This window comes from Dipodomys merriami, unplaced genomic scaffold, assembly GCF_024711535.1.
Source record: "Dipodomys merriami isolate MVZ:Mamm:240054 unplaced genomic scaffold, mDipMer1.0.p SCAF_3, whole genome shotgun sequence".
In the NCBI taxonomy this organism is placed as follows: Eukaryota; Metazoa; Chordata; class Mammalia; order Rodentia; family Heteromyidae; genus Dipodomys; species Dipodomys merriami.
Genome location: NW_027204492.1, coordinates 73084852 through 73101114, shown reverse-complemented (window position 1 = coordinate 73101114; position 16263 = coordinate 73084852). Strand labels below are relative to the sequence as shown.

The 16263-nt window shown below is 43.6% G+C and overlaps 1 protein-coding gene across 5 annotated transcripts in view; it reads right to left on the bottom strand.

The window, feature by feature from the left end:
• Positions 1-4995, bottom strand: part of Taf1 (TATA-box binding protein associated factor 1) — a 123021-nt gene extending 118026 nt beyond the window's left edge. For 4 of the 5 annotated variants that reach the window (XM_070040315.1, XM_070040316.1, XM_070040317.1 and 1 more), the window contains exons 1-4: positions 4632-4798; positions 3632-3746; positions 3054-3170; positions 811-930 (exon numbers count right to left, since the gene is read on the bottom strand). In XM_070040315.1, the coding sequence (XP_069896416.1) occupies positions 811-930; positions 3054-3170; positions 3632-3746; positions 4632-4751 (472 nt within the window). In that variant the 5' untranslated portion in view covers positions 4752-4798. Of the gene's footprint in view, positions 1-810; positions 931-3053; positions 3171-3631; positions 3747-4631; positions 4799-4948 lie in introns of those variants that run through there. The other variant, XM_070040318.1, reaches the window with a different exon arrangement.
• Between the last annotated feature and the right edge of the window lie 11268 nt (positions 4996-16263).

Sequence of the window (16263 nt, the reverse complement as noted above, 5' to 3'; positions counted from 1 at the left end):
TATAAAATATATATAATATATATTTACATATAATATGTTTTAGAGTGTCTTTTTTAGTTTCCAAATACCAATTTCCAGATTAGTTATATCAGAAATTTTAGAGAACACCTTTAAAAAAAGTATTGGGCTCCACCCTAAATCATTTGAATCACACAATACAGGAGAGTCAGATGTGTTTTATGGTTTATAGCTTTTTTTGGTTTGAGATAAGGTTCTCACTCCAGGTGGTCCTGCACTTGCTATATATGTAGACCAGACTCGCCTTAAACTCACAATCCTCCTACCTCAGTCCCTTAACTGCTCTGATAATAGGTAGTATTTTTTAAAGAGTGAAGATAATTCTGATGGGTGCCAATCTGAGTATCACTCACCTACACTACTACTTCTTGAGTATTTTAAGAGTGGACAATTTTTTTTTTTTTTTTGTCGGTCATGGGGCTTGAACTCTGGGCCTGGGCACTGTCCCTCAGCTCTTCAGCTCAAGGCCAGCGCTCTACCACTTGAGCTACAGCACCACTTCCGGTTTTCTGGTAGTTTATTGGAGATAGGAGTCTCATGGTCTTTCCAGCCTGGGCTGGATCCTCAGATCTCAGCCTCCTGAGTAGCTAGGATTACAGGCATGAGCCACCGGCGCCCGACTTGGACAAATGTTTTAAATCAATTATTTGAGAATACATGAATCATTTCTACAAGTGTCATCCTTTTCTAGCAACTTAATTGCTTTTAAATAACTCATTATGTGCATTCCAAAAATCTGGACTTACAAATGAAAACTTGCTCCCTAGACAAAAATAGACAGTCTCTACTTACCATCGCTAATAGCATCCTGGTCTTTATCTTTCTTTATTGGTCCTGGGGGTGGAGGTGGGGGAGGCATTAGCTTGCAATCAATGTCTTCACAATCAGCATCATAGTCATCTTCATCATAGTCTAATAAAATATAGAAGTTGGTCTGGTCAATATCCAGAATGTTATAAAATAGCTTTGAGCTTCATCTATCTCTTTTTTTAAGTTTTTAAAATTGTTATTTTAAAGGGGATGTACAGAGGGCTTACAGGTACATAAGACAGGTAAAGACATTTCTTTTTGGCAAATGTCATCCCTTCCCTCACTCTCTGTTTTTCCCTCCCATCCCCACTCAGAATTTGTTCAGTTCATTTTTAACATGGTGCCTGGTGAGTACCACTGCTGCATTTGTTCACCCTTTGTCTCTACCTCTTAATAATTGGAAGTATAGGGGCTGGGGAGGTGGCTCAGTGGTAGAGCGCTTGCCTTGCATTCATGAGGCCCTGGGTTCGATTCCTCAGCACCACATAAGCAAAAAGAAAAAAAGCCGGAAGTGGCGCTGTGGCTCAAGTGGTAGAGCGCTAGCCTTGAGCTGAAGAGCTGAGGGACAGTGCCCAGGCCCAGAGTTCAGGCCCCACGACCGGACTCCCCCCCCAAAAAAAAAATAATTGGAAGTACTACACATGTCCTTTAGGAATACAGACATAGCTTCTGCAATCAGATATCATGGTAGAGCCAAATACTTATATAGAATAATAGAGCCCATCTAAGAGCAGTCTGAACCCTTTTGTTCTTTTTCCTAATCATATTAGTTTTTTCTCTTTCATTTCTGCTCTGCTCACTTTCATAATTGAATATATTCTTTTTCTGACTGTTTCCCATAAAACTGGATTTAGGGGCTGGGGCTGTGGTTCAATGGTAAAGCATTTATTTACCTAACATGTATAAAGCCCTGGGATCAACTCTAAACACTGATAAATATTTTACAAATAAAAATAAAGCTGGGAATGGAGCTTAGGGGTAGAGTGCTTGCTTAGCATGTATGGAGCCCTCGCTTTGATTCCTCAGTACCACATAAACAGAAAAAGCAAGAAGTGATGCTGTGATTCAAGTGGTAGAGTGCTAGCCTTGAACAAAAAAAGCTCAAGGACAGTGCCCAGGCCCTGAGTTCAAGCCCCAGGACTGGCATAAACAAATAAATAGGCTGGGATCAGGTAATAGAAAGGCTACCTAGCAAGCCTAAGTTCCTGAGTTCAAACTCTAGTAACCAAACAAAATAGAGAACCTAGATCTTCTCATCTTCGAAGTCTTTGACTTTTTCAGTCTGCCTTCTACAATTTATTTTTCTTTCTGCCTATTCTGGGGCTTGAACTTAGGGCCGGGCACTGTCCCTGAGTTTTTTTTACTTAAGACTAGCACTCTGCCATTTGAGCCACAGCAACACTTCCAGCTTCTTGGTGATTAATTGGAGATAAGAGTATGAAGCACTTTCTCCTGCCAGGCTGGCTTCAAACAGTGATCCTCAGACATCAACTTCTTGAGTAGCTAGGATTACAGGCGTGAGCCACCAGCACCTAGCTTCAAGTGAGAGCGTGATTTGAACCCAAAGCACAGGTATTCATTTATACATGAAAATGCACCATTAATGCTATTTGAACTATCAATTCTTAGAGGGTAAAGACCTGAGTGTGTTTCAATCTTTACTTTGAAAAAAATCTGACAACAGTGCCATAAACCCTATATTTTATTCAAATACAAGGTGATAAGAAAAGCATTGTTACGGGCTGGGAAGGTGGCTCAGTGGTAGAGCACTTGCCTTGCATGCATGAGGCCCTGGGTTGGATTCCTCAGCACCACATAAGAAAAAAGAAAAAAGCCGGAAGTGGCGCTGCGGCTCAAGTGGTAGAGGGCTACCCTTGAGCTGAAGAGCTGAGGGACAGTGCCCAGGCCCAGAGTTCAGGCCCACGACCGGACTCAAAAAAATTAAAAAAAATTAAAAAAAGAAAAGCATTGTTACACTTACTTATTAGCCAAGGATTTGGAAATAAACAGTATGGGGGGGAAAAAAAGCCCGAATATGTGGTGGTGGGGGGGGAGTACTAAAACACAAGAGGATAGCTGCTACTTGGAACTGAAATGACAAAGGGAAAAATAAAGGCACAGAGAACAGGAACAACAGCACAAAGCAGACACTAAAATGGAGCATAACCCAGAGTTTATAGCAAGAAAATGGGTCAAATGTTCGACCTATAATATCAAAGAATCACCTGTGTGGCAAAGAGGCTTCAAGCTTCCCATTGTCTGCTGGTATCTTCGGCTTTCATCTTCTGCTACCTCATTGATATCTGAATAGTCCACAGCATCTTCTGTACTCCTAATCCAGCCTGTAAGTAACAAGGAGAGAACCCAAGAAAAAGAAAACAATGTAGTCTTGCAGATAATTCACACTTAAAAGTACATGTATAGCTGGACACACCTGTAACGCCAGCACTAAAGAAGCTGAGATAGAAGGATCATATCCTAGAGGCCAGTGTGGGCTATTTACCAAGCCATTTTAAATAGTACATGTATAGCCAGGAACTGGTGGTTCAGGCCTCTAATGCTAGCTACTAAGGAGCCTGAGATCTGAGAATCACAGTTTGAAACTAGCCCCTGCAGTGCCGTGAGACTCTTAACTCCAATTAACCAGAAAAAAGCCAGACACATTTGCCCTCAGCAAAAATGTTAAGAGCCAGTGTCCAGGTCCTGAGTTCAAGCCCCAAAGCCGACACAAACAAAAAAAAGTTCATGTACAGAAAGTGGGTGGCCTTCTCCCACAACTTACTGCCCATGACCCAGACTTTACCTTCATCATTTACCAAGGCACCATCCGTTCCAGTCAATTCTTCATTGGCAGTGAGTTCAGTGATCAGGCTGCCCAGACCCAAAGCACCCAGGCCTGCTAGGTGCTTCTTACACTCCTGAAAAACCAATGCTAGAGTCAAAAGAAACAACTAGGACAGGGAGCTAGAGTGAAAAACAATAAAATGTGAGCACCAAAGTAAAAAAAGTAAACTATGATCCAAGTGACAATTTCAAAAGTAACAATTAAATCTTAATGCCAGAGCGGGAGCCGGCGGCTCTTGCCTGTAATTCTAGATACTCAGGAGGCTGAGAGGCTGAGATCTAAGGACAGCGGTCTGAAGCCAGCCTGGGTAGAAAAGTCCATGAGACTACTCTCCAATTAATCACCAGAAAAGCCAAAAGTGAAGCCATGACTCAAGTGGTAGAGTGCCAGCCTTGAGCAAAAACTCTGGGACAACGCCCAGACTTGAGTTCAAGTCCCAGGACAGGCGCGCGCGCGCGCGCGCGCGCGCGCGCGTGTGTGTGTGTGTGTGTGTGTGTGTGTGTGTGTGTGTGTGTGTGTGTGTGTGTGTGTGTGTGTGTGTGTGTGTGTGTCACCGTGTGTGTGTGTGTCACCGTGTGTGTGTGTGTCACCGTGTGTGTGTGTGTCACGCGCACACCGAAATAAAGACGTTTCCAAAAGGGATTTCACAGTAATAGCACGAATGCAACTTCAATAGGCTCAACTATTTTTTCCGCTATGATATGGGGCAGAACAAAGTTTCTCTCAAAAGCCACCCATCTCCGTGTCCCTAATCTTCGGCATTTCACGAATTTTCTCTTTTCTCCCCATCCTTGCCAGATCCGAGCTCTACCGACTTTACTCCCCAAGAGTATGAGGATGGGATCCTCGACTCCCTCCTAGCAAGGGGACATATGTTCTCTGACCATCCTTTCTCCATCTACCCGCCTCAGGCACACACACCCTCTCCCCCGCCCGAGCCCCACGCCCATGCCCTTACATCATCCAAGACGCTTTCCCCTTCCAGCTGCCCAGCTCCATTGATGTTGCCGAAAAGAAAACCGGTTAAAGAAAATGGGCCATCAAGTGCGGAATCTTCGTCGCTCTCCGTGTCGGACATGATGGCGGTAGCTCTATTTGTGGTCGCCGCAGGCCTTGTCGGATCTCCTGGGCCGGAAATAAAAACTCTCGTCGCACAAATATGACTACAAGATTCCCCGCCCTAAACGCCCATACCGGAAGTTAAAGGAAAGGGAAAAAAGAACCGGAAGAACCGTCTTACGAAAAACATAGACTAGGTAGTATAACTTTACTAACCGTTTTTGATTCGCCCAACGGAGATCACGAGACCAAAGAGTTGGCAAGTAATTGGCCAAAGAACATTCCGTTTAGTTCCGCCCCTTTAACTACGAACAAAGGTTATGATTGCATGGCATAAGAGCGACAGATTTTTACTCCAATCGGAAAGAAGTTCCAGGGTCACGGGCCTAAACCCTGGAAACTGAGGGTTGGGACACTTCAGCTCAAGAAACTGTTAGGTAGAGCCAGTCTGTTTGGTCCGTATTTACTGCGGTTTCTCTGCTTTCTTCCCCAAAGCAGACTTAAGTGGTCCCCTAACTATGTCAAAGGTACCATTGCAAGTTACTTGTTTGGAATTGACAAGTTCCCCGTTTCGAATTCACAAGTTCCCGGTAACAGTTGATTAACCTTCCAACGTTTACTTTAGGAAATAAGAAAGATTTATAAAATAAACAGTCTGCCATTCACCTAGGTTCTGTTCATGTTTTGCTAGTTTGTTTGGTCCCGGACCACTTTCTACAGTGCTTACGTAGTCCTGCGGTTTTTTGGAGGTCTTTTTATGTTCTTTTGAATTATTTTTTTTGGAGGTACTGGGGTTTCATTTAGAGCCTCTCGCAACGCAGGGGCTCTAACGCTGAGCCCTACCTCCAACCATTGTTTTCATTTTTGAGGAGCTTTGCAGCCCAAGCTGGTTTACAATTCTTAAGAATACCAGACTGAAGACTCCACTTTTTTGTTTATGGTCGGTCATGGGGCTTGAACTCTGGGCCTGGGTGCTGTCCCTGAGCTCTTCAGAACAAGGCCAGTGCTCTACCACTTGAGCCACAGTGGCACTTCCGGTTTTTCTGGTGGTTTATTCAAGATAAAAGTTGCATGGACTTTCCTGCCTGTGCTGGTTTTGAACCCCGATCCTCAGACCTCAGCCTCTTGAGTAGCAAGGATTACAGGTGTGAGTCACTGGTGCCCAGCTTCCACTCTTTTTTTTTTTATTGCCAGCCGTGGGGCTTGAACTCAGGGCCTGGGCACAGTCCCCGAGCTTCTTTTACTCAAGGCTAGCACTCTACCACTTGAGCCACAGCACCACTTCCACCTTTTTCTGTTTATGTGGTACTAAAGAATTGAACCCAGGGGTTTATGCTTGCTAGGCAAGCACTCTACAACTAAGCCATATTCTCAGCCCCACACTCCACTTCTTGAGATTGAGTTCAAGCCCACGACAAAAAAAAAAAAAAAGCTTTTTTTTCCCCTTTGGTTATGGGGCTTGAACTGTGGGCCTGGATGCTGTCCCTCAGCTCTTCAGCTCAAGGCAAACGCTCTACCACTTGAGCTACAGCACCACTTCCAGTTTTCTGGTGGTTTATTGGAGATAGGAGTCTCACGGTCTTGCGCAGGCTGGCTTTGAACCATGATCCTCAGATCTCAGCCTCCTGAGTAGCTAAGATTACAGGCGTGAGCCACTGGCACCTGGCCAAAAAGGCTATTCTTAGAGTAGTCTGGTTTCCATGCTTCTTACCTCCATTCTCTCACTATAAATAGTGATTTCCTCCCTAGACTCTGTGTGTGTGTGTGGTGTGTGTGTGTGTGTGTGTGTGTGTGTGTGTGTGTGTGTGTGTGTGTGTGTGTGTGTGTGTGTGTGTGTGTGTGTGTGTGCCATTCCTAGGGCTTAAACTCAAGGCTTTGGCACTGTCGCTGAGCTTTTCTTTTTTTTTTTTTCCTCAAGGCTGGCATTCTTCCACTATCTGCCTTTATAAATATATATATATATATATATATATATATATATATATATATATATATTGTAAGCCAGGCATTGGTGGCTCATGCCCGTAACCTAGCTACTCAGGATGCTGAGATCTGAGGATAACGGATAAAGCCATCCTGGGCAGGAAAGTGAGACTCTTATCTCCAAAAAAACACCAGAAAACCAGAAGTGGCGCTGTAGCTCAAGTGGTAGAGAGCTAGAGTGCTAGCCTTGAGCTGAAGAGGTGAGGGAAAGCACCCAGACCCAGAGTTCAAGCCCCACAACCAACAACAACAAAAAATTGTAAAGGTGATATACAGAGGGGTTACAGTTACATGGGTGAGGTCATGAGTACATTTCTTGTGAACAGTGTTATCCCCTCCCTCAGTTATCCTAGGATCAGCATCAAAAAAAACAAAAAAGCTTAAAGTTATATTGTAACATAGTCACAGCAGGGCTGGTAATGTGGCTTAGTGGTAGAGTGCTTGCCTAGCATACATACATACACACTCCACTCCTTTTTTTATTGCCAGTCCTGGGGCTTGAACTCAGGGCCTTTGTTTGTTTGTTTGTTTGTTAGTGCTCTACCACTTGAGCCACACAGCTCCACTTCCAGCTTTTTGGTGGTTAATCTAGGGTGCCCAACCCTAAATTTCTTTTTTTGTTGGTGGTGGTGGTCATGGGGCTTGAACTCTGGGCCTGGGCGCTGTCCCTGAGGTCCTAAGCTCAAGGCTAGAGCTCTACCACTTGAGCCACAATGCCACTTCTGGTTTTCTGGTGGTTAATTGGAGATAACTTTGCAGACTCTCCTGCCTAGGATGGCTTTGAACTGCGATCCTCCATCTTAGCCTCTTGGGTAACTAAGTATGAGCCACTGGTGCCTGGCCTAGATTTCTTTTTGAAAAAAGTAATAAGGTGTGTATATTTTATTTCTCCCTTTCCCCTATACAAAAGGTAGCATATTAGGTATTCTTTCCCTTTTTTCTCACTACATTTGAAAGTGATTGAGTGTTGGTGGCTCATACCTGTATCCCTAGCTACTCAGGAATCTGAGATCTGAGGATCGAGGTTCAAAGCCAAACAAGGCAGGAAAATCTGAGAATTTTTTTTTTTTGGTCAGTCATGGGGCCTGTACTGAGTAATTGAATCCAGGGCTTCATGCATGCTAGGCAAGCACTCCACCAGTAACCCATATTCCCAGTCCCTTAAAAAAAAATTATTGTAAGCAGGGCACCAGTGGCTCATGCCTGTAATCCTAGCTATTCAGGAGGTTGAGATATGAGGATCATGGTTCAAAGCCATCCTGGGCAGGAAAGTCCATGAGACCCTTATCTCCAATTAACCACCAGGAAACTGGAAGTGGCACTATGACCCAAGTGGTAGAGCACTCACTTTGAGTTGAAGAGCTCAGGGACAGCGCTGAGGCCCAGAGTTCAATGACCCATGACCGACTCAAAAAAAAAGTCTGGGCTGGGAAGGTGGCTCAGTGGTAGATTGCTTGCCTTGCATGCATGAGGCCTTGAGTTCAATTCCTCAGCACCACATAAGCAGAAAACCACGGAAGTGGCACTGTGGCTCAAGTGGTAGAGCACTAGCCTTAAGGTGAAAAGCTGAGGGACAGCGCCCAGGCCTTGAGTTCAAGCCCTAGGACTGGCAAAATAAATAAAATAAAATAAAAATAAATTGAAAAAGGCAGAAATGGAGTATGGCTCAAGTGGAAGAATGCCAGCCTTGAAGAAAAAAGCCATGTGAAGGCAAGAGGTTCTGAGTTCCAGCCTTTCTACTTACCCATATGCACATACACACTCAAAAAAGGAAGAGCAGGAAGTGGCTTCAGCTGAAGAGCTGAGGGATAGAGCTCAGGCCCAGAGTTCAAGCCCCACAACCGACAAAAAAAATTGTTATAAAAAAGGAAGAGCACTATGACTATGGTTGTTTTTTTTATTTTTACAAGTCCTAGGACTTGAACTCAGCGCCTGGGCACTATACCTGAGCTTCTTTTGCTCAAGGCTAGCACTCTACCATTTGAGCCATAGTGCCACTTCAGCTTTTTCTGTGTATGTGGTACTGAGGAATCAAACCCAGAACTTCATGCATGTTGGGCAAACATTCTAATAGTAAGCCCATTCCCAGCCACACTGTGACTATATTACAATACAATATGACTTCACGCCTTTTTTTTTTTTTTTTTTGGTGCTTGAACTCAGGGCCTGGGTGTTTTCCCTTAGGTCTTTTCTTGCTCAAAGCTAGCACTCTACCACTTGATCCACAGATTCAATTCCAGCCTTTTGATGGTTAATTGGAGATAAGAGTCTCATAGAATTAACTTCCTAGGTTGCCTTTGAACCACAATCCTTATATGTCAGCCTTCTGATTATGGGTGTGAGCCATGAATGCCTAGCTTTTTTTTTTTTTACACTAGTGGTACTGACTTTTCACTTGGGAAGGAGACATTCTACCACTTGAGCCACATCCCCAGCCCTCTTTGCTTTAGTTATATTTTAGGATAGGGTCTGGCATTTTTACCTGGACCTCACTCCTTCCTATGTTTATGCATCCTGTGTACTAAAACGTTGAAGTAGAGGTCTCACTATTTTTTTTTTGTCCAGGCTGTCCTCAAACTAAAAACCTCAGTCTTGCCTTCCAAGTAGCTGGGATTACAGATGTGAACCACCACTACATGTGACCTCTTCTTTGGTTTTTGTCTTATTTTGGTCTGGCACTGAGGCTTGAATTCTGGACCTGGGTGCTGTTCCTTATCTTATTTTCCTCAAGGCTAGTGCTCTACCATTTGAGCCATAGCTCAACTTTCAGGTTTATTATTGTGGTTAATTGGAGCTAAAAGTCTCACAGATTTCCATTCCCTGGCTGGATTGGAACTGCAGTCCTCCTGAATAGCTAGGATTACAGATGTCAGCCACCAGCACTCAGCTTCTTCCTCATTTTTTCTTTTCTTTTTTGCCAGTCCTAGGGCTTGAACTAGGGGTCTGGGCACTGTCCCTGAGCTTCTTTTACTCAAGGCCTGTGCTCCTACCACTTGAGCCACAGTGCCACTTCTGGCTTTTTCTGTTTATGTGATACTAGGGCTTCATGCATGCTAGGTAAGCATTCTACAACCAAGCCACATTCCCAGCCCTCTTTTTCTTTTTCTTTTTCTTTTTTTTTTTTTTTTTGCTGGTCCTGGGGCTTGAACTCTGTTCATGGGCACTATCCTTGAGTTTTTGTGCTTAAGGCTAGGGCTCTACAACTTGAGCCACAACTCCACTTCCAGCTTTCTATGGTTATGGTTAATTGGATATAAGACACTGATGGACTTTCCTGCCTAGGCTGGCTTCAAACTGTGATCCTCAGATCTCCACCTCCTAAGTAGGTAGGATTACAGGCATGAGCCACCAGTGCCTGTCATTCTTCCTCATTTTTTAATGGACATTGCATGGATATCCTCGCAATGTCTTTTTTTCCCAGTGACCATCTAGGATGTATTTAATGTAGGAGATTTAAAAGCATTTTAATATAAGACAAATGGACAGAAAAGTTCTATTCATTTTGTAGGAAATAAATCCATAGCATTCCACAGCTAGTTTGTCACTAAAGGTTACTATTGGCTTTGTCTTAGTGAATCTATTTTGTGTTGTTATCACTGTTTACAATTTTTTATTTTTATTAATATTTACTTGGGGTTTTTCTGTTTTTTTTTTTTGGGGGGGGGGTCCAGTCATGGGGCCTGAACTCTGGGCCTGGGCGCTGTCCCTCAGCTCTTCAGCTCAAGGCTAGTGCTCTACCACTTGAGCCACAGAACCACTTCCGGCTTTTTTTCTGCTTATGTGGTGCTGAGGAATCGAACCCAGGGCCTCAAGCATGCAAGGCAAGCGCTCTACCACTGAGCCACCTTCCCAGCCCCATTTTATTAATATTTATGTACTTGTTTCCCATCTAACCCTTTAGTCTTTTCTGAACAACGGCACTATGTTTATTATTGGTATCTAGCCTACACATTTTCAAGTTAAAACAGTTCAGAATAGCTAAGCTTTAGGTCTCTATAAGCTACTCTGGCCAGTTCCTTCAGTGGAAATGACACAGAGCTCAGAAGAAGGAAGGGTGGTAACAATGCCCATTGCTTGGCTACCTGTTCATGTGGGCCTAGAATGGGTGGAGGAGCATGTGTGTGGAAAGTGCAAAGTACTGGAGAGCCCATATAGTGTTTTTGTGGGGTTGGTTTGGTTTGATTTAGTATTTGTTTGTTTGTTTTTATAATACTGGAGTTTCAACTTAGGGCTTTCCACTTGTTTGACTAGTGTTCTACCAAGGTGTGGCTCCTGTGTGTGTGTGTGTGTGTGTGTGTGTGTGTGAGAGAGAGAGAAAGAGAGAGAGAGAGAGAGAGAGAGAGAGAAAGAGAGAGAGAGAGAGAGAGAGAGAGAGAGAGAGAGAGAGAGAGAGAGAGAGAGAGAGAGAGCGTGCATCATTCCTAGGGCTTGAACTCAGAGCCTGCATGCTGTCCCTGAGGGTTTTTTCCCCCCTCTAGGTTAGTGCTCTACTACTTGAGCCACACCTTCACAACTGGATTTTCAGTGGTAAATAAGAGATAGGAGTCTCATGCAATTTTTCTACCCCAGCGATTCTCAGATCTCAGCCTTCTCAGTACCTAGAAATACAGGCATGTAATCACAAGAATTATTTTTTGTTTTTTTGTTTTTGTTCAGCCATCTAAGTATTTAGAATTATAGGTGAGAGCCATTAGTGCCCAGCTCCATGTAGTGTTTTAACAATAGTAACATTTCTAGGGCTAGGTTTTCCTATTTGTATTTAAAAAGGAAAACATGGATCACCTCTTCCTTATTAGTGCATGGAATAGCCAGAATTAGTCAAATTTTTTTGCCAGTCCTGGGGCTTGAACTCAGGGCCTAGGCATTGCCCCTGAGCTTCTTTTGCTCAAGGCTAGTGCTATACCACTTAAGCCACAGTGCCACTTCCAGCTTTTTGTGTTTATGTGATACTGAGGAATCGAACCCAGGGCTTCATGTATGCTAGGCAACCACACTACTACTAATCCACATTCCCAGCCCCAGAATTAGTCAAATTTTTAAAATTTGACTAATGAACAGGAAGAATATTTTGTGGATAACAAGGCAAAAGAGCCAGGTGCTGGTGGCTCATAGCTGTAACCATAGCTATTCAGTAGGCTGAAATCTGAGGATCAGGGTTAAAGCCAGCCCAGTAGCTGTAACCATAGCTATTCAGTAGGCTGAAATCTGAGGATCAGGGTTAAAGCCAGCCTGGGCTGGAAAGTCCATGAGGCTCTAATAATATCCAATTAGCAAAAAACCCTTTGAACTGTGGTTAAAGTGATAAAGATCCACTAACCTTGAGCACAAAAGCTCAGAGGTGGCAGCCAAGACCTGATTTTAAACCCAGGACTGGCATATGTGGGCACACATGCCTTCCTAATCCTTCCCCTATTACAATAATGTGTGTAACATAGAACCTGGATTATTTACTTATTTGCTGCTGTCTAATTTGTAAAAAAAAAAATGCCTACACAGATCAAACCTGCCATTAGTGAAAATCTGGAAATGAAGCTAAATCCTGCGGGGGTGGGGGGAATTTAGAGAATCAGTGTTTGTAGAGCAGACAGTTCCCTAATTATCTGGTGCAGAAAAATGAGCAATCATACGTGTGCAATATGCACTATGAGAGTTACTTTATTCTTTGCAAGTTGAAGAACATGTAGAAAACCACTCAAAGGGAAGGAAGTTAGGTTGCTTTGATTTTTAGCAAGCAACAGAGTCAGTAAAATCAGAAATGCTTATTGCCATTCATCTCGAATAATTTAAAAGTGATAGCAAGTTTATCTTCATACATATTCCTTTTCTATGCAAAAATTGAGATGTCAGTGTGTGTTCAGAACCATGAAAGAAGTCCAATATAAAAAGGATTCCCACTCAGATTTTGGGATCACATCTCCACTTATTAGAGGAAACAAGTTTGACCAACCAAAACTCAAGCTTACATTTGTGGATTTACCAAGCAAAAGGGGAATAATACTGGAGGCAGTATTAAAAACACGAGATTAGGAAAGGAACACAAAGGTGCAATGCCTATGTGCCTCTAATCATATAAAATAATATTTATCGAAATGGAACTCTAGGAATTGGAGACAAGAGGTTTTTTTCTTCGTTGCTGTTTTTGTTTTCTTTCTGTCTTGCTTGTTCATTTCTATGTGTTTGGGAGTTTAAGGGGAGGTACACAAATGGAGGGACAAAGGGTAAACAAATGCCACAGTGGTACTTCTAGATGCTGTGTCGTAATTGGAACTATACAACTTGTAGGTGACGACTGGAGGAAAATACTGGGAGAGAGCAAGGAAAGGGGTGACATTGTCCTAAAAGAAATGCACTTTACCTAACTTACGTAACTATAACCCCTCTGAACATCACCTTTATTAATAACAATTAAAATTTTTCTCTGGGTGCTGGTGGCTCACACCTGTAATCCTAGCTACTCAGGAGGCTGAGATCTGAGAATCACTGTTCAAAGCCAGCCCAGGCAGAAAAGTCCATGAAAGACTTATCTCCAATAAATCATCAGAAAACCAGAAGTGGTGCTGTGGATCAAGTGGTAGAGCACTAGCGTTGAACTGAAGAGCTGAGGGACAGTGCCCAGGCCCAGAGTTCAAGCCCCACGACTGAGAAAGAAAAAATATCAATAAAAATTTTTCAAAGAAAAATTCAAGAGACTGAGGAAAACGGATCTTTAGTTCATGGTCAGCCTAGGTTATAGCAAGACCTTGTCTCAAGAAAATTGATGACGGGCTGGGAAGGTGGCTCAGTGGTAGAGCACTTGCCTTGCATGCCTGAGGCCCTGGGTTCGATTCCTCAGCACCACATAAGAAAAAAGAAAAAAGCCGGAAGTGGCGCTGTGGCTCAAGTGGTAGAGCGCTAGCCTTGAGCTGAAGAGCTGAGGGACAGCGCCCAGGCCCAGAGTTCAGGCCCCATGACCGGACCCCCCCCCAAAAAAAGAAAATTGATGACAGTTGCTAAATAGAGACAGCCTCACAGGTAGCAGCCATATTTCTAATTCTTTATAACCATGAAGTCCTTTGAGCATCCCCTGTGGCATCTAATCACAACATCTAGAGACTAATATTCTGGAGTAGTGTCTTCATTTGATAGCCTATGGAAGAACTCATCCACAGGCTAGTTGACTTCTATAGTCATACTACTATATTAGCAGCCAAAATACTATTGGGCTTTATTTAAAGACAGAAACTCGGGGCTGGGAAGGTGGCTCAGTGGTAGAGCACTTGCCTTGCATGCATGAGGCCCTGGGTTCAATACCTCAGCACCACATAAGCAAAAAGAAAAAAGTCGGAAGTGGGGCTGTGGCTCAAGTGGTAGAGCGCTAGCCTTGAGCTGAAGAGCTGAGGGACAGTGCCCAGGCCCAGAGTTCAGGCCCCACAACTGGACCAATAAATAAATAAATAAAGACAGAAACTCATAGCCTCTTCCAGTTACCACACCCTTATATAGAATTTCTGCCACCCCCCACAAGGGGCCAAGGTCATATAGCACATTGCAATTGAGATATGTGACATAAGGACTGGTAATGTGGCTCAGTGTTAGAGTGCTTGCCTAGCATGCATGAATCCCTGGGTTTGATTCCTTGGTACCACATAAACAGAAACAGCCAGAAGTGGCACGGTGGCTCAAGTGGTGAAATGCTAGCTTTGAACAAAAGAAGCTCAGGAACATTGTCCAGGCCCTGAGTTCAAGCCCCATGACTGGCAAAAAAAAGAAGATACGTGGCATACACTGGATAAAACTCTCCATCCTAAACCCTCCACAGCTTTAGACAATCATGTAGAAATACACACCAGTAAAGAATTTTTTGAACTGGAAGGTATAATAAGAAATGAAAATTAAAACATGATGGCTCCACTTGTAATCCCAGCTAATGGGGAGGAACATAGTTCCTCCATCTCAATAACCTGAGGATAGCCAGGTGTTACTGTATCATACCTGTACTCCTAGCCACTCAGGAAATTGAGGCCTCAAGGACTGAGGTTCAAAGCTAGGCCAGGGGCTAGAGGCATGGCACAAGTTGTAGAGTGCCTGCCTAACAAGCACAGGGTCTTAGGTTCAAACTCAAGTGCCACACCCCAAAAAGTAACTAGTATATTTCAGTCAGGTGTCAGTGACTCACACCTCTCAGGAGACTGAGATATGAGGATCACCATTGGAAACCAGCTTGAGCAAGAAAAGTCTATGAGGCCTTTTATTTTTTCCTTGGTCCTGGGGCCTGAACTCTGGGCCTGGGCACTATCCCTTAGCTCTTCACCTCAAGGTGAACACTCTACCACTTCAGCTACAGTGCCACTTCTGGCTTTTTCTGCTTATGTGGTGCTGAGGAATCAAACCCAGGGCTTCATGCATGCAAGGCAAGCACTCTACCACTTAGCCACCTTCCCAGCCCCAGCCACCTTCCCAGCCCCCCATGAGGCCTTTATCTCCAATTAACCAACAAAAAGCTGGCAGTGGACCCATGGCTCAAGTGACAGAGCACCTTCCTAGAAAGCATGAGGCCCTGAGTTCAAGCCCCAGGAATAGGGGGAAAAATACTGTTTGGCAGAGTACGTAGCTAGTAGAATTATTAGCAGCTATTTGCCACGTGAAGTTCTTCTCCCTCTACATCCAATGAGGAAGGCCAAAAATAGAAGAATGAGGAAAAGCAGACCTACTAGGAAATGGCAAGTTGAGAAAAAAACAGCAAATTCTGAAGTCTATATAACCATAAGGGCCTAAAAATCCAGATTCAATATACTCCAACTCTTAAAGCAATTAAGAGCTAAAACAATATAACTGGATCATGTATAACTTCTGTTTTTAGGTTCATGAGGAACCTCTATATTAAGAAATATTCCCACTAGTATATCCAAAGAAATCAAGTTAACATACAATATACAGATACCGTGCACATGTTTCTCATGGGATTCACAATTTTTTTTGGACAATTCTGGGCCTTAAACTCAGGATCTGGATTCTATCCATGAACTTCTTTTCCTCAAGGCTAGCACTCTATTACTTGAACCACAGCAGCACTTCTGGCTTTTGTGGTAGCTTATTGGAGATAAAAAGTCTTGGGGGGGGGGTAGGTGTTGGCTCAGGTCGTTTAGAGCCAGCCATGGAGAAAAACCAAGTGTCAGATACCAAGTTCAGTGTCCTAGTCTCAGACAAAAAAAAAAGAGCCAAGCACTTGTGGCTCACTCCTGTAATCCTAGCTACTCATGAGGCTGAGATCTGAGGATTGCAGTTCAAAGCCAGCCCAGGCAAGCAAGTCCATGAGACTCTTATCTCCAATTAACCATCAGAAAACCAGAAGTGGTGCTATGGCTCAAGTAGTACAATACTCGCCTTGAGCTGAGGAGCTCAGGGACAGTGCCCAAGCCAAGTTCAAGCCCCATGACCAACAAAAAAATAAATAAGTAAATAAAAATAAAAGAGTCTCACAGACTCTCCTGCCCAGGCTAGCTTCAAACTGTGATGTTTAGATGTCAGCCTCCTGAGTAGCTAGGATTTACCAGCATTAACCACTTGCA